Genomic DNA, 21,728 nt, shown 5'->3' with positions numbered 1-21,728 from the left:
GAATCTTCTGTTTGGGGACCTTCTTGATAATTTTAAGTTTCACTGATGTGCTGAGCCTAATCAGACTTGCTTATTTCCTGAGTGTCTAAGCTTCCTTCCTACCACCAAGGGAGAAGGTTTCAATGCAGAAGGATAGCTAAACAGAAGAGGGAGAGAACTCACAGAATATAAGATTACTATGCTCAAATTTCCTTTATTGTGAACAAACAAACAAGTGAAATTTAAAAACAGTTCCTTTTATAGAAGCAACTAAAATCATTAAATGTAAATAAAATATACACTATCTATTTAGGCAAAACAGTCAGGCCTAGTTGTGCACACTTGGGAGGCAGAGAAACATCTCTGAGTTTGAGGTCACCCTGCTCTATATAGAGAAGTGTGTCTCAAATCTAACCCCTACAGAACAAGCAAGCAAGCAAACAACAACAAAAGCCATCCAAACCCACATAAAACATACTGAGAACAATTAAGATTGAAGTGAACAGACATTTGTTTAGGAACTGAAAGCTGACAGTATGATGTTACTTCTGTTCAACTATCTGCTCTATTGTTGAACTGCTGCCGTATACTTCTCAGTTCTATTACACTGTGTGGACTAGTTTGATGTCATCTCGACACAGATAGTCATCTGAATAGAAGGGAGCCTCAATGAGAACGTGCCTGCATAGCATCTAGCCTTGAGGCGTTTTCTTAACAAGTGATAGGCAGGGAGGGTCCAGCTCACTGTGGGTGGTGCTGTTCCTCAGCAGGAAGTCCCGGGTTCTGCAACCTGAGCAGGCCAGGGGGAACAAGCCAGTGAATGGAATAGCATCCCTCCTGACCTCTGCATCAGTTCCAGCCTCCAGGTTCTTGCCCTGCCCTGTTTTGAATTCCTTTCCTGACTTCCTTCAATGATGGCTTATGAAGTGGAAGTGTAAACCAAATGAAATAAATCCTTTCCTCCCCAATGGGCTTTTGTTTCATCATGGTGTTTCATCACAGTAATGGTAACTCTAACTAACACATACTCTTATTATCTTTTCCTAAGATATTAAATCAAACAAAAACCACTTCTCAGAGCCAAAGAATATATACTTTGAATTGTAGCTAAATCTTATATCTCCCAAGGCACCTGACAATCTCCAGAGATAACTATGGGCTTTACTTAAACTATCTCACAAACTGTTCCCAAGTTAGAGGCTCCTGTGAGAAAAAGACCATGACAAAGCAACGTACCTGTGGTGAGGGCTGAGGAAGAAACCCCTGCTGCTGGAGCACAGGCTGGCTGACAGGATGCCCAGAGAAACTGGCAGTGGGGACTGACTGCCCAGGTGGTAGGGAAGGAGGAGGGGGAGGTGGTGGAGGAGGAGGTGGAGGATGTGGGGGTGCTGTCGTCACGATGTAACCAGACTGCTGCGGAGACTGAAGAACAACAGTGGATTGGAACATGGTGGCATGAGGGTCAGAACCATCGGCTGATGGCTGGCGGGCAAGACTCATGTGGCTGAACTGAGAGCCAAGGTTATCCTGTTGAAAAGAAGTTGGCCACCAGTGAGCCTTTCATCCATGGGCCAAATTTACCAATGCAAAGTGCTACACATACACACCTATAACCCACTCCCACCACTTTGAGTGTCTCATCTCTACTAGAATAGCCTCAAAGTTACTACATAGCTGAAAATTACTTGAATCTCTGATCCTAAAGTCTCCACTTCCTGAGTATTGGGTAAGAGCCATAAATCACAACATCTAATCTATGCAGTGCTTAAGATAGAACCCAAGACAATTTGATGTGAGGCAAGCACTCTACTAGCTGAGCTATATTACCCAATCCTATACTTTATTTATTTGTAAGGTGTGGCAGTATATGCATGGACATCATATGCATGTAAAAACAGGTAAGATTTAAGACAGCAGGTTCAAGAAAATGAGAATTCCTATATAGGAGGGAAGATATGTTATAATTATTTATATATTATTTAGAAAATATGCCTAATGGAAATCATAGCATGAGAAAAAGATTAGGGTGCATTTTTTAGTTTAAAAAACAAAGCTATATATATTTAATAAAGTTTAAATGTTGACTTGGGTTCAGAAACAAACCTGAACATTTTTATATTACATAATTAGTATTTTCTGTAAGGAGTTACTTTTAAATAGCTCTTTTCTTCTGCATCTCCAACCATCAAAATCTAACTAATCATTCCTTTTTTTTAACATCTCAAAAAATAATTTAGCCATAATTTCTCAGTCTGTTATTAAAGATCAAAGTGTCCTGTTTCTGGATCATTGGTGAGCAGCTGGTGGTCTCCAGCCAAGCTATAATTTATGTGCCATATGACATATAGTTCCTAACTTGACAGACTAAGCATTATCCCTTATTGGTCACTCAGATGACAGTATAGGGTAAAGATGAAATGCCCGCTCTTAGGAAGCAACAAACTTACAACATGAAAATGGTTTCTTAAATGAAAATACCTCCTAGCTCTAAATTACAAAGAAACATGGCTAAATATTCTTACAAAAAGTAGTATAAGTACAAGAGACATTCACAAAAGGTAAGGTTTCTCTTTTCTTCTTCTTCTTCTTCTTCTTCTTCTTCTTCTTCTTCTTCTTCTTCTTCTTCTTCTTCTTCTTCTTCTTCTTTTTTTAAGATTTATTTATATGAGTACAGTGTAGCTGTCTTCACACACACACCAGAAGAGGGCATCTGATCCCATTACAGATGGTTGTGAGCCACCATGTGGTTGTTGGGATTTGAACTCAGGACCTCTGGAAGAGCAGTCAGTGCTCTTAACTGCTGAGCCATCTCTCCAGCCCTTCCTTTTTAATAATTTAATTTTATTTCACATGCATCTGGTGTGAGGGTGTCAGATTCCCCTAGAACTGAAGTTACAGACAGTCATGGGCTACCACATGGGTGCTGCGATTGAACTCCGGTCCTCTGGAAGAGCAGCCAGTACTCTCAACCACAGGGCCATCTCTCTCTAGCCCCATGTTTCTCTTTCTTGTAGGCTGTTATTTCATAAAATCATTGAGAGATGAAGCTGTTAAATATTGTTGCCTCAAATCAAAATCAAAGCATCCTCAACAGAACAACAAAAAGCATCGAGGATGATTTTTCTGCTACAGTTTGTAATCTGATTTGAAGTATAGTTTCAACATAGGATAGGTCAACAAAGACCATCCCTAGTAAAAGCAAGCAAGCTGTCAGGAAGTTCATTTTAAAAAAAGCAACGTTTTTATGTAGAAGCTAGTTCATGTATGGAGCTATGGAAAAAGATACAGTGTTTCCACAAAGCTAATTACTTGCAGTGTGGGCCTGATCTTACAGACACTGACAGGTATAATTCAGGACAGACTTTGGATTAAGGGTATTATAGTGAGAGATTAAGTGTCAGGTGATCTTTGATAAAATCAGAGGAAGTCCTCTGTAGCTACATGCTGCAATCCATCTAAAGTAACTGGTTCTGACCTACTCTACCCAATCAGCACTTAAGAGGAAAGCTGCTTGTTCTGGCTAGATTTAGGTTAGCACAAAACAAATTAGGGATGTGGGAAGAGGGACTCTCAATTAAGGAAATGCCTCAAAAAGACTAACTTGTGGGCAAGACTGTGGTAAGTTTTCTTAAACAGTGACTGATGTCAGAGGGGCCAGCCCACTGTGAGTGGTGAGGGCAGCCCACCAATGGGCTGAGGGTCAAGCTGGTGAGCAGCACCCTGCACGGCCTCTGCTTCAGGTCCTGCTTACAGCTTCTCACCTTGAGTTCATGTCCTGGTTGCCCACAGAGTTAGAGTCTGAGCCCTGAGGGTAGGAAGATGAAATAAACTCTTTCCTCCCACCTTGCTGGTGTTTTAATGTCACAGTGTTTTAATCAGAACTCTATAATACTGCTATTCCAGGACTACACAGACTCAAAACTGACTTCAATTTAAAAAAAAACAAACTAAAATATCTGAGAATATTTAGTTCAGAACACTCATCCTAAAAATTCCCCCTTTAAAAAAATAGGAATAATGTTAAGTCCTTTACAGTTACTATGATAAGTTGATAGAACCACTGTCTTATGAAAGGAATAAATTATTTTTAATACGGATTAGAAAACACCTTTGTTACCTATGTAAGAAAGAGCTGAAAAGAGCAAATTACACTGACCACAGTCTGAAGCACTCATCACACAATGCCATAGTACCAATGAGACGAAAAGAGATACAGTACCACAGAGTACTGCTGGGTGGGTGAGACTGGCAGGAGCGGGGATGGGTAGGGGGCTGGAGAGCACTCAACAGGCTGAGAAGAGGACTGCAGAGGACCAACAGGCTAGGAATAACAGGGGGCAAACAGTTAATGTTAGAAGAAAATGTTACAAGAAGTCCATAGCATGGAAATTTACACTTTGAGGTAACCGGTTTACATTTATAAAGTCATAAAAAATATAAGAGATTCAACAAGAAAAACAGTATCAAATGAAGAACTCAAAACACTAAGAATAAACCTAGGTTCAAGTTGATTTCATAATGAGAATAACAACTTCTATGCCAATAAATGTAACTTTTTTGTATACTAAGAGAAACATCATTAGCGATTTGAAACCCTATTATCTGAGTTATGTCAGTAAAAACAAAATTTCTTATCTTATTTTCTGATTTTTATGAAGAGGCTGTCCTATGTTTAAGCTGCTCTATATTACTAAATTATAAATAAAAACCTTATAAATTTAGACAGCTGTACCAATCCTTTTATTTGATAAACCATGTTTAAATTCTCAGGGACAATGCGCCTAAAACTTCACCATTGTGTGAAAAAACTCTAAGGATAACCAGCTCAGTGACTGGAGAGATGTCTTCAGTGGTTAAGAGCATGTACTCTGGCAGAGGACCCAGGTTCAGTCCCCAGATCCTTCTTGGTAGCTCACAACCATCTGTAACTCCAATACGAGAGAATCCCATACCCTCTTTTACCTCCACAGGCATCGTGCACTCACATGGGGTGTGTGCGTTTATTTTCTTCCAGGCAACTTAAATACACACGCACATAAAATAAGTAAATCTTAATAACCACACTAGGACCAAAACACATCTACTTACACAAACATACATTGTTTGTCTAGGAAAAATAAAATCTTTTCCTTGTGGCTAAATGCTAAATGTATTTTTATTAGGAGAAGTCATGGTAGGAACTGAGAAACTAGATACTCTAGCTCTTCATCCAAACACTTTTTGTTTCAAGGTGAGGAAAAATGCTTTCCAAAGGTACTAAAAATTCACTGTAATCTACTTTATAGATGAAAACACAGATGAAGAGAGATTAAGTGATTCTTACTGTGCCAGGTAAAGCAAGCAGATGAAGGATTCAGATAATTCTGATCTGATAAATACGCTTTTGGATGGGGCTGGGGATTTAGCTCAGTGGTAGAGCGCTTGCCTAGCAAGCGCAAGGCCCTGGGTTCGGTCCCCAGCTCCGAAAAAAAAAAAAAAAAAAAAAAGGAAAAAAAATACTCTTTTGGTTAAACTGTATATTCACAAATGAATCCTGCACTGGCTAATGTTGCTGAAAAGAATAATTTCAAAATGCAAGGAATGAAGTAGGAGTGTGCAGGGAATGAATAAAGAGAAATGTTTATGACAACCGAGATTTACAATGATTACTTACTCTTTACAACAAAATCAACAGAATAATCTAAAGTGCAAAATGTTAGGTCAGTTTAGAGTCCAACACAAGAAGATGAAAACGAGCAGACAGGAAGTAAAAGCTGAATGATCTGGAGAGTTGCTGATGGTCCCTGACAAACCTCTCAGCTACCAATCATCTAGCTGAGGACAGCTTGAATCATGCTAACCTGGTCAAGTGGCTAGAAATCCTACTACTGGCTACTAGATGCACTAAACACATAAACAATAAGATATAACCCTTATCAGTTGATCTGACCTACTCAAGTTGTCAGATGTGCAAAAAACGTAGATGCTGGAGAAGGGAAAGAGTACAAGATGAGCCCCTATGGTATGAATGAATGTCTCCCCGAGTGCAAAATGGCAGAGAACGAAGTAAAATCCTGATAGCAAATAAAGAAGGGAAAGTCTTAGCGTTTCCTTCTTTCTACTTGAACATCCACATAGTGATTGGTTTTACGCTCTATGTTCAGGAAATACAGCACTCCTGAAGGGGTTTTTGGAATTCACAAATTTACATTGTTTGGTTAATGTGAAATTGTACAAATCATTTATCTCAGAATATGCAAAAGATAGTAATAGGATATCATTCATTCAGTGAGTTTTTGTTTCTGAGAGCATCTAGCTGCAACCTTTTTTAAAATGTATAAGTTAAGTTAATCAGAGAATTGGATATTTACCTCAAGACCTGGAATTCAGCTCGAATGCTTGCTTCCAAACTACACTCTCTACACCTCCATCTAGGATAGTCTCAGAACTACATGGAACAATGTTATTTCTAAACTTTATCTTAACCACAGGTCTGAGAATCGATAGGCAAAAGTATTCCTAGGAAACAATAATCTGAGTCACATAACTATAAACAAATCCTTGAAAATTTTAAAACCTGTACTAACCTTATTTCCATCAAGTTAAGTCACATTGGAAGTCAGTCCTATAAAGCTCCTGGTGAAACACACAGCAGTGTAAAGACAGCTCACAACAGCAGAGGAAAGAAACTCAATGATGTCAAGGCAGAGAAGGACGAGGAAGCATGCTTTGTAGCTTTGGGTAGGGCTGGGAAGGTCACGCAGAGCACTCGGCAGAGCTCTACGCCATCTCCTCTAGGTACATGGACGTTTTTGTATGGTCTTATAAGTTTGCCTAAAACGTTTTAAGCCCTACTTTAGGCATCAAAGCAAAGCAAAAGAAAACAATTTCTTGCCCAGCCAAGAATCTTACCCTGAGACAGCAACCAACTGCTTTTCCTACTCTCACATTATCTGGAAGTGTAACTCACTACTTACATACGTCCTTCATCACACAAGACACCTTAAACAGATGACGCATCTTGTAAGAAAATGAGAGGCAGTTTCTTCTGCCCAAGCTTATCAGTGCACGTCTCTTAGGAGAAATCAGACTAAAGGAGATCCACCGGTAGAATATTTACATGATCTTTTATCGAAAAGAAAAGGCATACGAGTGCTACACGGCCTTTAAATTTGGCACGAATGTAGGAATTATACAGATATTATCACTCTCTAAACATAGATAACAGATTATTAAGGAACAAAAAGGCAATATAGATATGTCTGCGTAAACTCTAAATTACTTATATAAATTCAAGATGTGATTAAGAAAGCTTTTAAAGCCAAGCATGGTGATGCACACCTGGAATGCCAGCACTTGCAAAGCATAGGCAGGCAGACCTCAGTGAGCTCTAGGTCAGCTTGATCTACACTGCAAGTTCCAGGCCAGCTATAATATAGTGTGACCTATTTAAAAAACAAAACAAAATAAAACAAAAAACTCAGGAGCCTGAGAGACGGAGTTTCCTGGGTAAAAATATTTGCTGACAACCTGAGTATCTCCTGTATGTCCTGTATGTCCTGTATGTCCTGTATGTCCGAGACACACATGGTGGACGAATCAGCTCCTGTAAGTTGTTCTTTGATCTGTACATTCGTGTTGCATATACACACACACACACAGACAGACACTGGACCCTCAGAACCCAGCCCACTCTACCCTTGCAATAGAAAGGAGTATTCTGCGTGGCTTGAGCAACCCAGTACAGTTTCTTCTGTTGGATTAATTCAGTTTTAATAACTCACTTTGCTCACTGGGCCAGTGAGCAGCCTTTGCTTTTACTCTTACTCTTGTCTACGTCTTACTGTAAAATAGGGATCAAATACTGGTCAGGCCCCGAGATAGTATCACTCCCTCTCTTCTAATATATCCTCAGTATTTTTTAGCTGTAAATATTTGTTCTTAACATTTTCTTCCTGTGACTACTGAGTGGAACATCACCAGGAACAGAGTATTAAAGCATAAGAGATACTTACCTGGCTACTCAGTCATTAGCCCTACATATGCAAAGGCAGGGGGGGGGCTTAGCATTACAGAATCATGGGTTTGTGCACCTGTGAGAACATGTGGCTGGCTGCTGGCTGCTGAGGTGGTGGGGGTGGCAGAGGTGGCTGTGGAGGACCAGGCACTTGGGTTCGAACTGACTGTTGAGTCATGGGAGGATTGTACACAACTGGACTTCCATCTGGGTTTATGAAGGGCTGACCTGAAAAGTTGAAAAAAGAGGAAAAAGTCAATGTACAACAGGACTGATAATAAAACTCACTACTGATTTATAATACACATTCATAAATCTCTTATGCACAATTTTAAAACTGTCAGTTTCTTAAGACAAAAGCTTTTCTTAGCTTGGGAAGTACCATAGTGATTTGAAATAAAGCTATTAAGAACCTTTATCTTTTTCATTTAGTATAAATATGCAAGTGTTACTTATTTGGAAGACGTGGTATTGTTTCAGACCCGTCTGAGCTAAGTGAATAATCAAAATATTTTTTGAGGGACTGGAGAGAGATAGCTTAGCAATTAAGAGGACTGGCTGCCCTTCCTAAGGACCCAAGTTTGGAGTCTATCACCCACAAGGCAACTCGCAACCCTCTGTTAACTCTAGGTCTGGGGGATCTGATGCCCTCTTCTGCTTCCTGTAGATACTGCAGTCACATGGCGTGTAAATACATGTGCAACCAAAAACATTCAAACACTAGAAATGAAAATGTTTAAAAATATTTTCTGGAAAGTTGTGAGTTCCAAATCTCATTCAGCTCCAGGTATTCAATCACAGGACAGTGGTTCAGCCACTGTAACAAAAGGAAAGGGTCAACAACGTTCAAAAGACTCCCACCTCTGTCTAGCTTCCCCATGGGCATCAGGGCTGGTATGCATTTCAGCTCAAACAGAAAATGCCTGACTCCAAGATATCAGGAAAGCATTCACACATTTTCAAGGAGGTGGTAAATAATCTAGGTTATAGGCCACACTGAACATATGTCGCTTTAAAAAAGACAGGCTGAAGCTGGGAAGTGGTGCATGCCTTTAATCTCAGCACTTAGGAGGCACTGAGTGTACAGTCTTCAGACTGAGCTCTAGGGCAGCCTGGGCTACACAGAGAAACTCTGTCTTGAAAAATCAAAACTAAATAAACAAAACAAACAAAAAAAACCCCCACAAAACAAGAAGACAAGACAAACAAACAAAAAACAGGTTGAAAATGTAAGTAACTGACAGCTTTAAATGTGCAATTATGAAATCAGTTTAATGGTAATAGATTATGCACAGTAAAATATTACATGAAAACCTTGTGTATAGCTATGTATTTCAATTTCCCTACTTTAAATGAGGATTTCTCTCACCTAAAAGTGGCAAAAAAAGGGTCATGAATGAAGAATTTAAACCATGAGCTGCCATGTAGGTGCCAGGAACTGAACCTGGGTCCTCAGAAAGAGAAGTGAGAGATTTTAAATGACTCAGTCATCTCTCTAGCCCTTTAGAAATATTTTGCTTGTAACAAACACAGTAGAGTCTGGACCAATACACTATCAAATTGTATATGGTTAAAAGTAAATGTGTAATAACATTCATTATCATTAGTTAATGTCAAGGTCTAAGAACATATACTATCAATATTAATTTATAACAACTACCGTGTTTTGTTTTTTTTAAAGAAATGTGGTTCAGATTTTCTTAAATAGAAAGCAATCACCAAGCTGGGAGGTGGTGACACATGCCTTAATCCCAGGGGAGGCAGAGGCAGGTGGCTCTCTGAGTTCAAGGTCAGTCTGGTCTACAGAGCAAGATTCAGGACAGTCAGAAGCACACATAGAGAAACCCTGTCATGAACCACCACCAACGAAAGTAATTACCACATTCTCAAAGACATTAGAAGTTTTTTTCCACTTGGTTCTTCTTCATACAGTAGATATTATTTACCACAAAATAAAATGATATACCACATAAAAGTTCTCGCAAAGGTATTGATTCACTTTAATGGAATGAACTGTTGTTTTATTATAGTCAAGTTCTTACTTAGTTACACATCATAGATGGCACATGGGGAAAACTGTCATATAATAAAATGTTTAACATTTTGCAGCCTAAACACTTGTATTAAAGTTTTCAGGACAAAGACAAATTATTTATCAATATTAAAAAGCTATCAGCATATGTACATTTAAATAATACATTTTTTAAAGTATCCCAATTTTCAGATATTTCCTGCTAAGTCAACTACAATAAATTGTCTGGATACCCACCTGTTTGTGGGTTGATCAGAATACTGCCAGGTGGTATGCCAGTCGCTTCCAAGGGAAGCAAAAGGAAGCTAGTGCTAGGAGATGCACCTTGACCATTGAGGCCCCCATCAAAGGAAAGAGAACTGTGATTGCTGGCTGCCGGGTAGATGACAGGTGCGCCATGAGAAGACTGGCTAAGAGCTGAGCCTGGCAGAGGCTGCTGGGTGTGAGAGAGAGAGCCTGTAGAGGACCCTACACTACCTGAAGACTCAGATCCTAGGGGAAGAGTAATGGAAAACATGGAATTAAACAGAGAAACTTCATATAAAGACACAAGTTTAAAAACCTAGTAACAGTACAGTTCACATTATGCCATATGCAGTTACAATGTGACAGCAATGGCTACTACAATTTCCTGCATAGTGCTTCTTTTTAGCTTATTCTCCTAAACATAATTTTAATATACCAAACAGCAGCACAGAAGTTGTCAGAAAAGTCATAGCTAAAGCATGCAATTACCAAGATTACAGTAACCCCAGCCAGACAGCCAAAGAAACATATTACTGACACTCAAAAGGACAGGTTACATACATGTCAGCGTTTAAATTAACAGGAATATACAGGTAACAAATTCCCCAAGTAAAAGAACGTGGCACGGCAAAATGCCTAAAACCTGACGTTTCAGAAATACTTAGCTATAAGGACACAAAGATTAAGCATGGCATGAGAAACAATAAAAAAGATAAATTATCCTTTAAAAGAAGCAACTGCCAAGTTTCACTACAGAATTTCATCTCAGTTTATAACTAGCATCTTCCTATAATGTAAACTCAACTATCTTTTCCCCCTTTACCTAGTGACAGAAATAGTATCAAAAATATTTCATATATTTATGTTAACACCAGCTTAAAATTTATTTACCATATTTCATTTAATTTCATGGCTGAATTTGATTGCTCTCGACTACAGTCTATCTCACAGGGACTGCAGCTGTCACTAACTTTGAAAGCATAAAGACTGAAGGTGGACAATGAAACAATGAACCGTACAGGTTCAGATCGTACTTGCAGTTAATTAGGTTGTAACGACAGGGGCTGACTCTGGGAAAAAGGTTTTAATGAGTAATTATGACACTCTATACAGACTGCCTTCTGAACAAAGCCTTTATTCTAAGTCACATTAAAATGACACTTCAACTCTATCATTTATCTTTTATCTTTTTTTCTGAGACAGGATTTTTTTGGGTAGCCTCAGTTGTCCTAGAACTCAGAGAACCACCTGCTTCTGCCTCCTGAGTACGAAGATTAAGGGCGTGCATCAACATGGGAAAACATTATCAGTTTTACCTATTAAATGACTAAAACATTCTACTGTCTCTTATGATAAAATAACAAAAGTTACTTTTTCAATTATTATTATTATTATTATTATTATTATTATTGTGTGTGTGTGTGTGTGTGTGTGTGTGTGTGTGTGTGTGTGTGTGTGTATGGAAAGTGTACTGTACTGATTGGCTGAACAATCAAGTTATTAAAATGTTATTTTAGGCCAGGCATGGTGTTGTACACATCTTTACCTCCAGTATCTGGGAGGCAAAGGCAGATGAATCTTGCACTCTCTAAATGACTTCTCAAAATATTTATTTTCCTTTGGTTATGACCAAATTACAGTGTACACGGATAAGTACACAAATTTTAAAAACATAAAATTTACTGACTTTAGCAGTATTATATCAACTAAGACATTTTCAATAGATTTATATTTTAAGAGGGGAATGCAACTCAAAAACATTAGAAATTTAAAGCATTAAAATATTAAAAAATATTTTTGCCTTAATATACCTTCCAAATGTAGTTGTACAATACTCATTTTATATTTAACCTAATCCAAACAGGCTAGAAATAGCCATTTCTGACTTCCATGTTTATTTTGAGATTAAAAAAAATAGATAAACAAAAGTCCTAAAAGACACATGAGATTCTGTACGCTCTGCTCCGTAGTGAATAACGAGAGAAGTTGCTATGACCAATGCAACTCAAGTACAGCAGCCAAAAGAACCAGCAGATTATTTAAATTTCTATTTATAGTAGTTGTTTTATTATTTTTCTTTGGTCTTAAAATTTTCTCAAAATTTTATTCATTTCTTATAGGATAAGTCATGAAAAACGCAACCAATATCCGACAGCATGAGATGCATCTAACATTATGCAATCCTAGGCGAGAAGCAATGCTTTCCAACCAGAAATGAGCATCGAAGGGTGTCCAGTCACCTCCTAATCACATTAAGTTTACAAAGCAGCAGACAAGGAGATGCACTTCAGTTTATGATTCTATCTCCAGGTCAAAATGAGTCCTAGTGTCAGGATGGCAATCTCTCCTCTGCTCTGTAGGTGTCTACAGAGCTGAAGGTAACTTTGTATTGTGGGATAATTAGAACCATGTGATAAGGAGCTAAGACTTCAGGCAGAGGAACACTGTGACTGCACAGTTCTAAGTAGACACTTATACCTGTTTTTGAAAGCCTGCCTATGCTTTTGCTGCTTCCAGAACTATCACCTCTTGTCAGGACCGAGATTCCGCTAAAGCTGCTGGCTTTGGTTACAGCGGGTTTCAGGTTTCGGAGGGAGCTGTCTGAATCTGTGCTGCTCCAGGGTCGTGGCTCTGAGTATTTCAACTCATTTTCAGTGCTGCTCTGATGGCTGTTTGTTGATCGCCCTGAAGCATCTTTATTAACTCTGTAATTTAGAAATAAAACATTGAAAAGTTAATTGGGGGAATGGGCAGGAAGAGAAAAAACTAATTTTTAAACATTGGCTGGAAAACATGCTTCTATACCTAAATATCTGGCGCCTCTGCTGGGTACCAATAGTGTCCTCATCTGGAATTCTGTTGGCATTTTAATAAAACATTTTAATTCTTATTAGCATCAACCAGATAATAACTAGAATAGATATTAATTTTTTTCTTACCTTTTGTCAATAATGTAGTTTTCTTGGGAACACAGGGACTGGAAAGAAAAGGTAACAAGTTTGTCAAATATACAATGTCATCTGTACATCAATGGTAACAACAACAAAGAAGTCATATATAGTAACTTTAAGAGTATATTTCTAAGGGTGAGAGCAATGGCTTAGAGGCTAAAGGCTAGGTGTACAACTAAAAATATAAGAATATTCCTTTCAAAAGATTCAATTTTTCATGGCTTGGAGACACTATGATTATTTTTAATAGACATATCTTAGAAGTCAGGCACTTTCAAATTAATTTGAAATTTCAATAGCCTTCTTAAAACAGATGACCTGTTATATTAATTACATTTTATTAACATATTTAATGCTGATAGATTCTAGCTAATTCACGAAGATTTGATTAGTGGTGACTAAAAGCTAATGAAGGGACTGGAAAGTTGGCAGGTAAAAGCACCCGATGCCAAGCCTGGAGCCCTGAGTGAGGCCAAGCCCTATGCCGCACAAGGTGAAGGTCAGGAACCAACTCCTAGAAGCTGTCTTCTGACCTTCTTTCTCACACGTATACACACAGTCACAAACATAAATGAGCAAATCAAAGAATAAAAACTGATCTGTTCACTGCCCCACAGGGACTATTTCTATTTGTGGCCGTGCTAACACAGAACATATGGGTAAAGCAGAGAGTAAGCAAACAGGTGGTAAGGACTTGTAGTCGAATTCCTGCTGTGCTGCCAAACCAAGTCAGGTAATGGTCACTTCTGTTTGTATCACAGCAACAGTCTTCTAAAGAGTTCCATAGTTACCAAGTTTTGTCCTATTCCTTCACTTTATAGAGCAGAAACCAAAGCAAGCTCTCCAAATTCTAATTCTCCCAGCTTTCATGACTCCTTGACACAAGGGTCAGGAACAAATGGTCAACCACCTGTCTTTATAAATAGAGACTGACCGGAACATAACCACACTCATGTACTACAGCGGCCGTCAGACCAGAGTCACTTTCAGCACATACAAATGCATGGCTCACGATGCTTAAATATGGATCACACGGCCTTCTGATGTAAGACAAAAACAACTGCACCTGAATTTCAGCTACCAGATCAAAGGTTTAGAGCCACGGCACCACATTCCTGAGTATTTCTCCAGTCTGAAGCCCCCTTACTTATGGCATCTGCCAGCTATGTCAGATACTATGTTGGCTACTCTAAAACATTCAGGTTTTTTTTTTTTCACTTTTTTTTTATTGGATATTTTATTTATTTACATTTCAAATGTTATCCCCCTTCCCAGGTTCCCCTCCATAAGCCTCCTCCCCCCACCTCTATGAGGGTGCTCCCCCACCTGCCCACTCACTCCTACCTCAGCGCTCTAGCATTCAGTTCTTTGTATTTCAAGTTTTCCCTTCCTCGAGAGCCTCGAAAGCACTGCTTTCCAACGTGAACTTGGTACTCTCAGCAGCTTACTCTCCAGGCCCTTTCTAGTCTGACTCTGTAGTGCTTCTCTCTGCTGTGACTCTATTACACCTTCATGCGTCTCTGTGATTCACACAACTTGTCAATGGCAGAATGCCATCTAGTTTATAGAACATTGAAGGAAACACTTCTCTAATATAGATGCTGAGTTCAGCAGACCAGTATTAAAGTCCCTACGCAGCCATTTTCTAGGTCTACTCATTCTTTGTATAGCTTTCTCTCGCCTCAGTTTTTCTATCTGTAAAATACAATTATGATCATGCTGACCAGAAAGGGTCATTTAGTGGACTATGACTGTCCGTGTACATGGTCTTTAGTGTCCAGCATAGCAGTATTATTTATTGTTTTGCTTTCAACAAAGGGGACACCTCTTTCTGTGTTAGGGAAATCATACATTATATTCCTTTACATTATATCCTTGAAAAGCACTAACTACTGCAAAGAACAGGTGCATATCAATGTTGGCAAAGCCAAATAGGCGTAAAACAATTAGTCATGCAGATGTCTCTAAGCCTCATCACTGAGAAAGCAGATAATACTATTAATCTAAAAGATGAACTCACTTTATTTTATAAGACACAAGTTGTAAGTTCACTACAAAGTAAGATTTAAGTTAACAATGTTATAAAAACCCTGTTTGTCACAAGCTTTAAAAAGTAACACAAATAGCAACTTATTCCCATGCTCTCTTGCCGCCTGTGGTCTACCTCTGTACAGTTTTGGTAAAACTTCATTCTCTTGTTCCAATGTACTATCAAATTCAGATGAACAGAACACCTACTTCAAAAACATGGCCTGATGTGTATGAACCAATACGGTTTTAAGTATTATGAGCGATACTATCTGGGGCTACATCACAGAGCACACAAAGTCCTAAGGGTGAGCTGGCACGTACGTCTTGGGAGAATATCCTGTCTCTAGCTCTCTGGTACTCTTCTTCTCTTTCTTCTATGGATTTGCTTCTCCTGTCATCTTTTAAACGTATTCTCATCTACAGAGGGAAAAACAACTGATTATTAGGAAAATGAACTATTGGTGCACTTAAAGGTTGCATTTAAAATAACGTTACATTTTTCTCACGATTACCTGGCTATCGTCTTTGTCAAAGCTAGAGTTATCTCTCTTAAGGATGTAACGTTTCTGAAAGTCTTCACCTCTGTCATCCTTAATATGCTCATTAAATTTCTGATCAGGTCTGAAAAACAGAAACAAAACAAAGGAACAACAAATTTAATGTACAATAGTTACATAAGTGAAAAATATGATATGCAAGGTAATAAAAGTGTTAATTTATGAGTGCTGCTTCAGACACACTACTATTATCTCACTTTATCATGGTAAGATTCCCGTGAGGAAGCATTATTCTAAAGAGGCCTTATTAAAACTAGCACGGGCTTTGGCATCAGACTGTTTGGGTTGAAGTCTAGCTTTTTAACACAGTACTAGCTTTAAATATGCTCTTCCTTCCTATTTTCTCACGTATGAGATGGGAACTATATACTTTATCTACCCAATAGGGTTTTTCTAAAGACGAAATGAACTGGTGATCAAAGAGCCCTCAGCAGAAATCTGTCACTGCAGGAAACCCTGAGGAAACTGAACTCCAAGTGGTCAAAGCACCTGTGCAAAGTCAAGACAGAAGCACAAGACTAAGCCACAGTCGGGGCGGGGCCCAGGGCTGTCTTCTGTTAGGTTGACACCTATGCTACAGGGACCAGGAAAAAGGAAGCATTCCATCACATGCACTACACTCCCACAGTCTTCCATACCATAAAACGACAGCAAGCAAGCTGCTTTCCACTAACTTAAACAGTTAGAAACAGTAAGCTCTTAAGTAGAGGTGAACACTGAGCTCGAAAGTTTAGTACACATTCTATAGTACAATGTTTTTGTTCAGATTAGAAATGCTTCAAGTTTCACTAAGACCTATAAGACAGACAGATGATTAAGGACAGTAGACATTAAAGTTATGTAAAAATGACCTCCGCCAATATATTATGAGCTCCAGTAAGTCAATTCAATCAAAAGTCTGTGGCTTATTACCATTTTACATTGGAATTACTCCTTTGAAATATATAATATAAAACATTTAATACATCTACAGAAAGTCTAATAAATTCTCTATAAAGTTTCCTTTATGTATAGTTCAAATACATATTTATATAAGCAATCTGAGAATACCATGAACAAAATTTCATTTCTGTGAGACAGTGTCTCACTGTGTAGCTCTGGCTAGCCTAGTACTTGCTCCGTAGACCAGGCTGGCCTTTTTCAGCGTGTTTCTGAGTGCTGGGATTGAAGGTGTGCAATACCATGCCTCACAAGCAAGAAACTTTATTCATAAACCCAAGCAATGACATTTCAGCAAACCAAGACAAGACATTTCATTATAAATACAATCTAAAGATCATGGATAATACTTGTTCCAATCTAGTGAATATTCTTTTCCTTTTGCAACAGGGTCTTATTGTGTAACACTGGCTGGTCTAAAACTTGCTATGCAGACCAGGCTGGCATCAAGCACAGAGATTCCTACTGCTTCTACCCACTGAATCCTAGGATTAACGGCATGTGCCACCACTCATCTCATCTACAAAAATGTTAATAAAACACCGGAGCCGACTCCTGTAAACTATACAAAAGATTTAAAGATGAGAATTACTGAAGCGAGATGAAGAAATGTATACTGTAAATGATGAATGAAACAGAGCAGATGATTTCCAAAAAGGGGGGGAAATCCACATCAGAGTAAAGGAGAAGACAAGAACACAATGCTTCATGACCAGAATGATGAGAAGTCTGCTATCTTTGGGAGTCTGAAAGGCTATGTATTTAGAACTGACCATGACAATATGCCACTTGTCACAGGACTGCTTCATTTACTTTTATTACTTGTAGTTGTAACTATGTGAGAGACTCTTGTTCTAAAAGTGAACTCTACAGTTTAACCAAGGCCCTGGCAACTTTTCTAAGAACAGCTGGATTCCCACACAAAGTAATATTGGCAGGCATTTCAGCTAACCTTAAGACTGTCTTACCTCTTTCTTTTAAAGATTCCTGAATTTACTGCCCTGCAATCGGCAACTTCCCGCTCCATTGAGACACCCCAGTGGACACTCGGTTGTTGACATCCACAACACCACTGGTTCAAGGCTGGAGCGGGTAATCTCCCTATGAGGAAAAGGTAAGTTTGTTTTTATTCAATGTGGAGCAGATCTCTAAGGTTTTCTGATTTACATATCCCAGAAGATATTAAGTAAGAATACAGTGTAACTTCAATGATCTGAAACAATTAATTATAATTACATTAACCCATAATTTGTAAATGTCTCTGCTTAACTAAATTTTGATTACCTTTACGAACAGAACCCTTAAACTTTTCTGATATCATTCACAGAATTCAAATAACTGAGGTTACACTGTATTGAAAACCTTAGAGAGTTGTCAGTCAAAATGTTAGTCAATGCCTGCTAATGTTCATGTGTTTGGGCATCCAGCAGCTCTGAGTAATGTTGAAAGGAACTGGTTAAAGCGAGTGCAGTTCTAGCCACGTTCAGTCTCACCTGTGTCTTACTGGGCACTGTCCTACTTTACTCATTATATAATTAGCTGGGAAAGGGTTGACAAAAGATGCTTCTACAAGACCAGTGAATAGACACGATGAAATTAAATCAGATTTATATTTTCTAATAATTTATATTTTCTAATAATTCTCAGAGATTTAGGAGGAATTTCTGTCAAAGACACCTTTTACTAATTTTAGTTTAAGAATAGTCATTTAAAAAATGAAACACACCTATTTGGTTGACAAAGAGACTGTCTCAAATGGAAGAGCCTCAATTTTGCTTCAGCAAACGATATGGCAACTATACGAGCAAAGGTCATGATTATGGAGGGGACAGATGAATTAAATATAACTCTGTAAAATGAATGATACAAAGACAAGACTCTGGGGCATGCCTGACCTCAAGAAAGCAGAGAAGCAACGAAGTGAAGAGCATTATCTGTGGCACTTGAAATTGATGGCTACTTATTACCTCAGGTTCTTTTCTACCATAAGCGAAAATGACACCAAGAAACCTTTTGCACCATGTGTGGTGGCACAGGCCTATAATCCTAGTGCTCAAGACCTTTTCATACCACTGAGCTATGTGCTCAGCTTGTTAAAGCAGGTGCTTTTAAACAGAGGGTTCTTCCTAAGCATTAAAGATTCCCTCAGTCAATCGGATATTGCCCAAGAAAGGAACGCAGCAGTAAGAAAGTCACTACACTAACCAGGAGTTCCGGTTTTTTCAGATTTGAGGTAGAAAAAAAAAAAGAAAGAAAGCTAGCCAGCCAGCTACACACAAACAAAACAAAACAAAACAAAACAAAACAAAACAGGATTTTGGAAATGATAATGTGAGAGTGTCAAAACTTGTTTACTGCTTCTTTTTTAAAATTATTTAAACAAATTCCCTGAAGGTGGTCACAGATACCTAAATAATTTTAAAACTTCATTAGGAGTGGTTGTCAAACATGGTGGACAGCATGTCCTCCAAGGTGCTATTGCTGTTCCTCAAACAAGTCTCGCCTTCCTTACTGAATCCAGGTCTGCATTTTGCTCCTAATGAGATAAATGTACTTTTTGGCTTTATTGCATAAAGTTATGAGGCAGTTTACTGTAGATGGAAGGTGCTGTAGAAAGGCAAGCATTAGTCCACAGACGACAGCATAACTCTGTCCACTTACATTCTGGTGTTGCTAGTTTTGTTCACTATGACAGACTTCCCACTCTGGTCAACATTGTGGTCTAATCCAAAGTAGGCAGCCACTCTGTGTAACAGCATCCTGTGGTAAGATGTCATCGGGGGAAACTTCTTACGTGGGGACCTGAAGGGAAAACAAGTGCCAATTTAGTAAGTCAAGGAGAATTACAATGACAATCTCTTTTCTTGTTAAATGTGAGAACTTACTCATTATTACCAATGAAATCTAAAATTTCTTGTTCCAATTTCAGCAGCATCATTCTGTCCCTGAAAGAAAGTATGAAGACTCTTACATGTAAAATTTGGCATTGAAGTGTAATCATAAATGTCAACAGGTTATGGATTTACATAGCTAACTCCCTCCCTAAAAGCAATATATTCAGAGATATCATAAGCCCAATCAATGCTAGAGGATTTTATAAGAATTCTAAAAAAGAAAAGTTGTAAGAGAACGAAGAAAGGTCATTTTTTTTCAGTGTAATGTTTTATGGTAGGGTTGTCCACATGCACTAAATGGACAGGACAGAGTATATCCTAAGAGCCCAACTATATTATCTTGAGCTCCATAGAAACCGTGCCCTAGAGAACGCGATTCTATTAATAGTAATAAGGAATACTCCTAAGGGAATCCAATGCACTTACTCCTCACTCTGCTGAGTTCCCACTATTAGATTGAGAAAACTTCTCATAAAATGAAAATGAAGCAAAGACATTCACTATCTATTGAATCAGTCCTCCAATAAGAATTGGCATGTGCTACTTTTGATACCTAGGGTTCTATCCACAGCACTTAGGCTGTAACAAGTCAACTGAATCATTCCTCTTGGTTCTTATACACTGAGAATATGGCTCTAGGGTTTTCTTCTACTTCCTGCAGATTTCCTGTTCACATGGGAAACAAAACAAAAATCTCTCAGAATCTGAAAGCTAGATATAGTGTTATAGATTGTATTGTAAAGATGTTAAGTTCAAAAAAGCAAGGTCTAAGGAATTCTCTAAGATAAATACTACAGAGCAGAATCTTCTAAAATTTACGCAAGAGCTGGCAGCCTCTTCTTGGGTCACTTGAAAGCCTGTGCACCAGTACTGACTTTGATCCTCCCCATGCACTACAAAGGAAGTCTCATAAGACAATAACGACCTTAGTCTATGCAATTCTTCAACATTAACTGTTTATACTTATGTACAAAAAGAGAAAACTATGCTTACAAAAGATTTCAAATCTAAATCCAAAAATATGAGTATATTTTAATGCAAATTCTAGCAATATCCAACTTTTCCCTCTGACCTGATTCTCCTTTGCTATTTCTCAGCTCAACAAATGGGACAAGCTTCTGCTTACAGTGGCATGACCGACTGAGAATTTCAGTTGACTGCATCCTATGTTTGTGTGTGGTGGGGGAAGCAGGAAAGAATGTATTCCACTCTTGATGGTGTACATATACAGAGACACACAGAGGTCCAAGCTGGGTTGTCTTTTGATAACTTTCTACCTTTTCTCCCCCCTTTTCTTTTCTTTTTTTTGAGACAGGGTCTTCCACTGAACCTGAAGCTCAGGCTTGTCTGGCTGGCTAGTGAGCAGCTAAGACTTTTCCGTCTCAACCTCCCAGCACTAGGATTATAGGCATGCACTGCCACGCCCAGCTTTCTTTTATTAAAAAATTACTTCTATATATGTTTATGGAAGTATAAATGCAAGTATGCAGATGCTCTTAGAAGCCAAAGTGGGATTTCTTACACTCCCTGGGGCTAGTCATAATAAACTGCCCAGTGTGAGTCCTGGGAACCACACTCTTTTCCTTTGAAGCAGCGAGCACCAAGTGCTCCTAACCTTGTGTCCTCTCTCCAGCTCCTAAGCTGAGCTACTCACACCAGTGCTGGATCTAAATGTAGGCGATCATGTGTGTCAAATACCTTACCAATTGAGAGCCATCTCGTCAGTTCCATTTTTTCCTACTGATTTTTTTTTTTTATTCTTTTAAAGACAAAATCTTATTGACTTGTTCAGGCTAGCCTTGAACTCAAGTTGTGATCCAGAAAGTCCTTGAATTTGTGATTCTTCTGTCTCAGTCCCTGTTAAGTAGCTCATATTACAGACCTGTACCATCAGGCCCAGATATTTTTTGTTGTTTTCTTTTAAAGAGTCTTGCTTTGGAATCCAGGCGATCTTAAAATTTAAGAGTCCTCTGCCTTTTCCACATGAATTCTTGGATTACAGGTGCACACTGTATCCTGCACCACTCCATGTAATTCTCCTCCTGGGTTAAGTTTTGCTGACAGTTTTGTCTCCCTTCTACAGCTCTACTGCCACACGCCAGG

The 21,728-nt window shown here is 38.6% G+C and overlaps 1 protein-coding gene across 14 annotated transcripts in view; it reads right to left on the bottom strand.

The window, feature by feature from the left end:
* The window catches only part of R3hdm1 (R3H domain containing 1), a 138,031-nt gene that overhangs the window by 41,643 nt on the left and 74,660 nt on the right, over positions 1 to 21,728 (bottom strand). For 5 of the 14 annotated variants that reach the window (XM_006249694.5, NM_001134867.1, XM_006249690.5 and 2 more), the window contains 11 exons: positions 19,617 to 19,676; positions 19,393 to 19,533; positions 15,748 to 15,856; positions 15,557 to 15,652; positions 13,193 to 13,230; positions 13,059 to 13,109; positions 12,732 to 12,958; positions 10,245 to 10,499; positions 8,052 to 8,203; positions 4,199 to 4,300; positions 1,216 to 1,506 (listed from right to left, as the gene is read on the bottom strand). In XM_006249694.5, the coding sequence (XP_006249756.1) occupies positions 1,216 to 1,506; positions 4,199 to 4,300; positions 8,052 to 8,203; positions 10,245 to 10,499; positions 12,732 to 12,958; positions 13,059 to 13,109; positions 13,193 to 13,230; positions 15,557 to 15,652; positions 15,748 to 15,856; positions 19,393 to 19,533; positions 19,617 to 19,676 (1,522 nt within the window). Of the gene's footprint in view, positions 1 to 1,215; positions 1,507 to 4,198; positions 4,301 to 8,051; positions 8,204 to 10,244; positions 10,500 to 12,731; positions 12,959 to 13,058; positions 13,110 to 13,192; positions 13,231 to 15,556; positions 15,653 to 15,747; positions 15,857 to 17,699; positions 17,833 to 19,392; positions 19,534 to 19,616; positions 19,677 to 21,728 lie in introns of those variants that run through there. The other 9 variants (XM_008769459.3, XM_063272280.1, XM_008769460.4 and 6 more) reach the window with 6 other exon arrangements.

This window comes from Rattus norvegicus, chromosome 13 (genome assembly GCF_036323735.1).
Source record: "Rattus norvegicus strain BN/NHsdMcwi chromosome 13, GRCr8, whole genome shotgun sequence".
Classification (NCBI taxonomy): Eukaryota; Metazoa; Chordata; class Mammalia; order Rodentia; family Muridae; genus Rattus; species Rattus norvegicus.
This window is presented reverse-complemented; position numbering and strand designations above follow the sequence as displayed.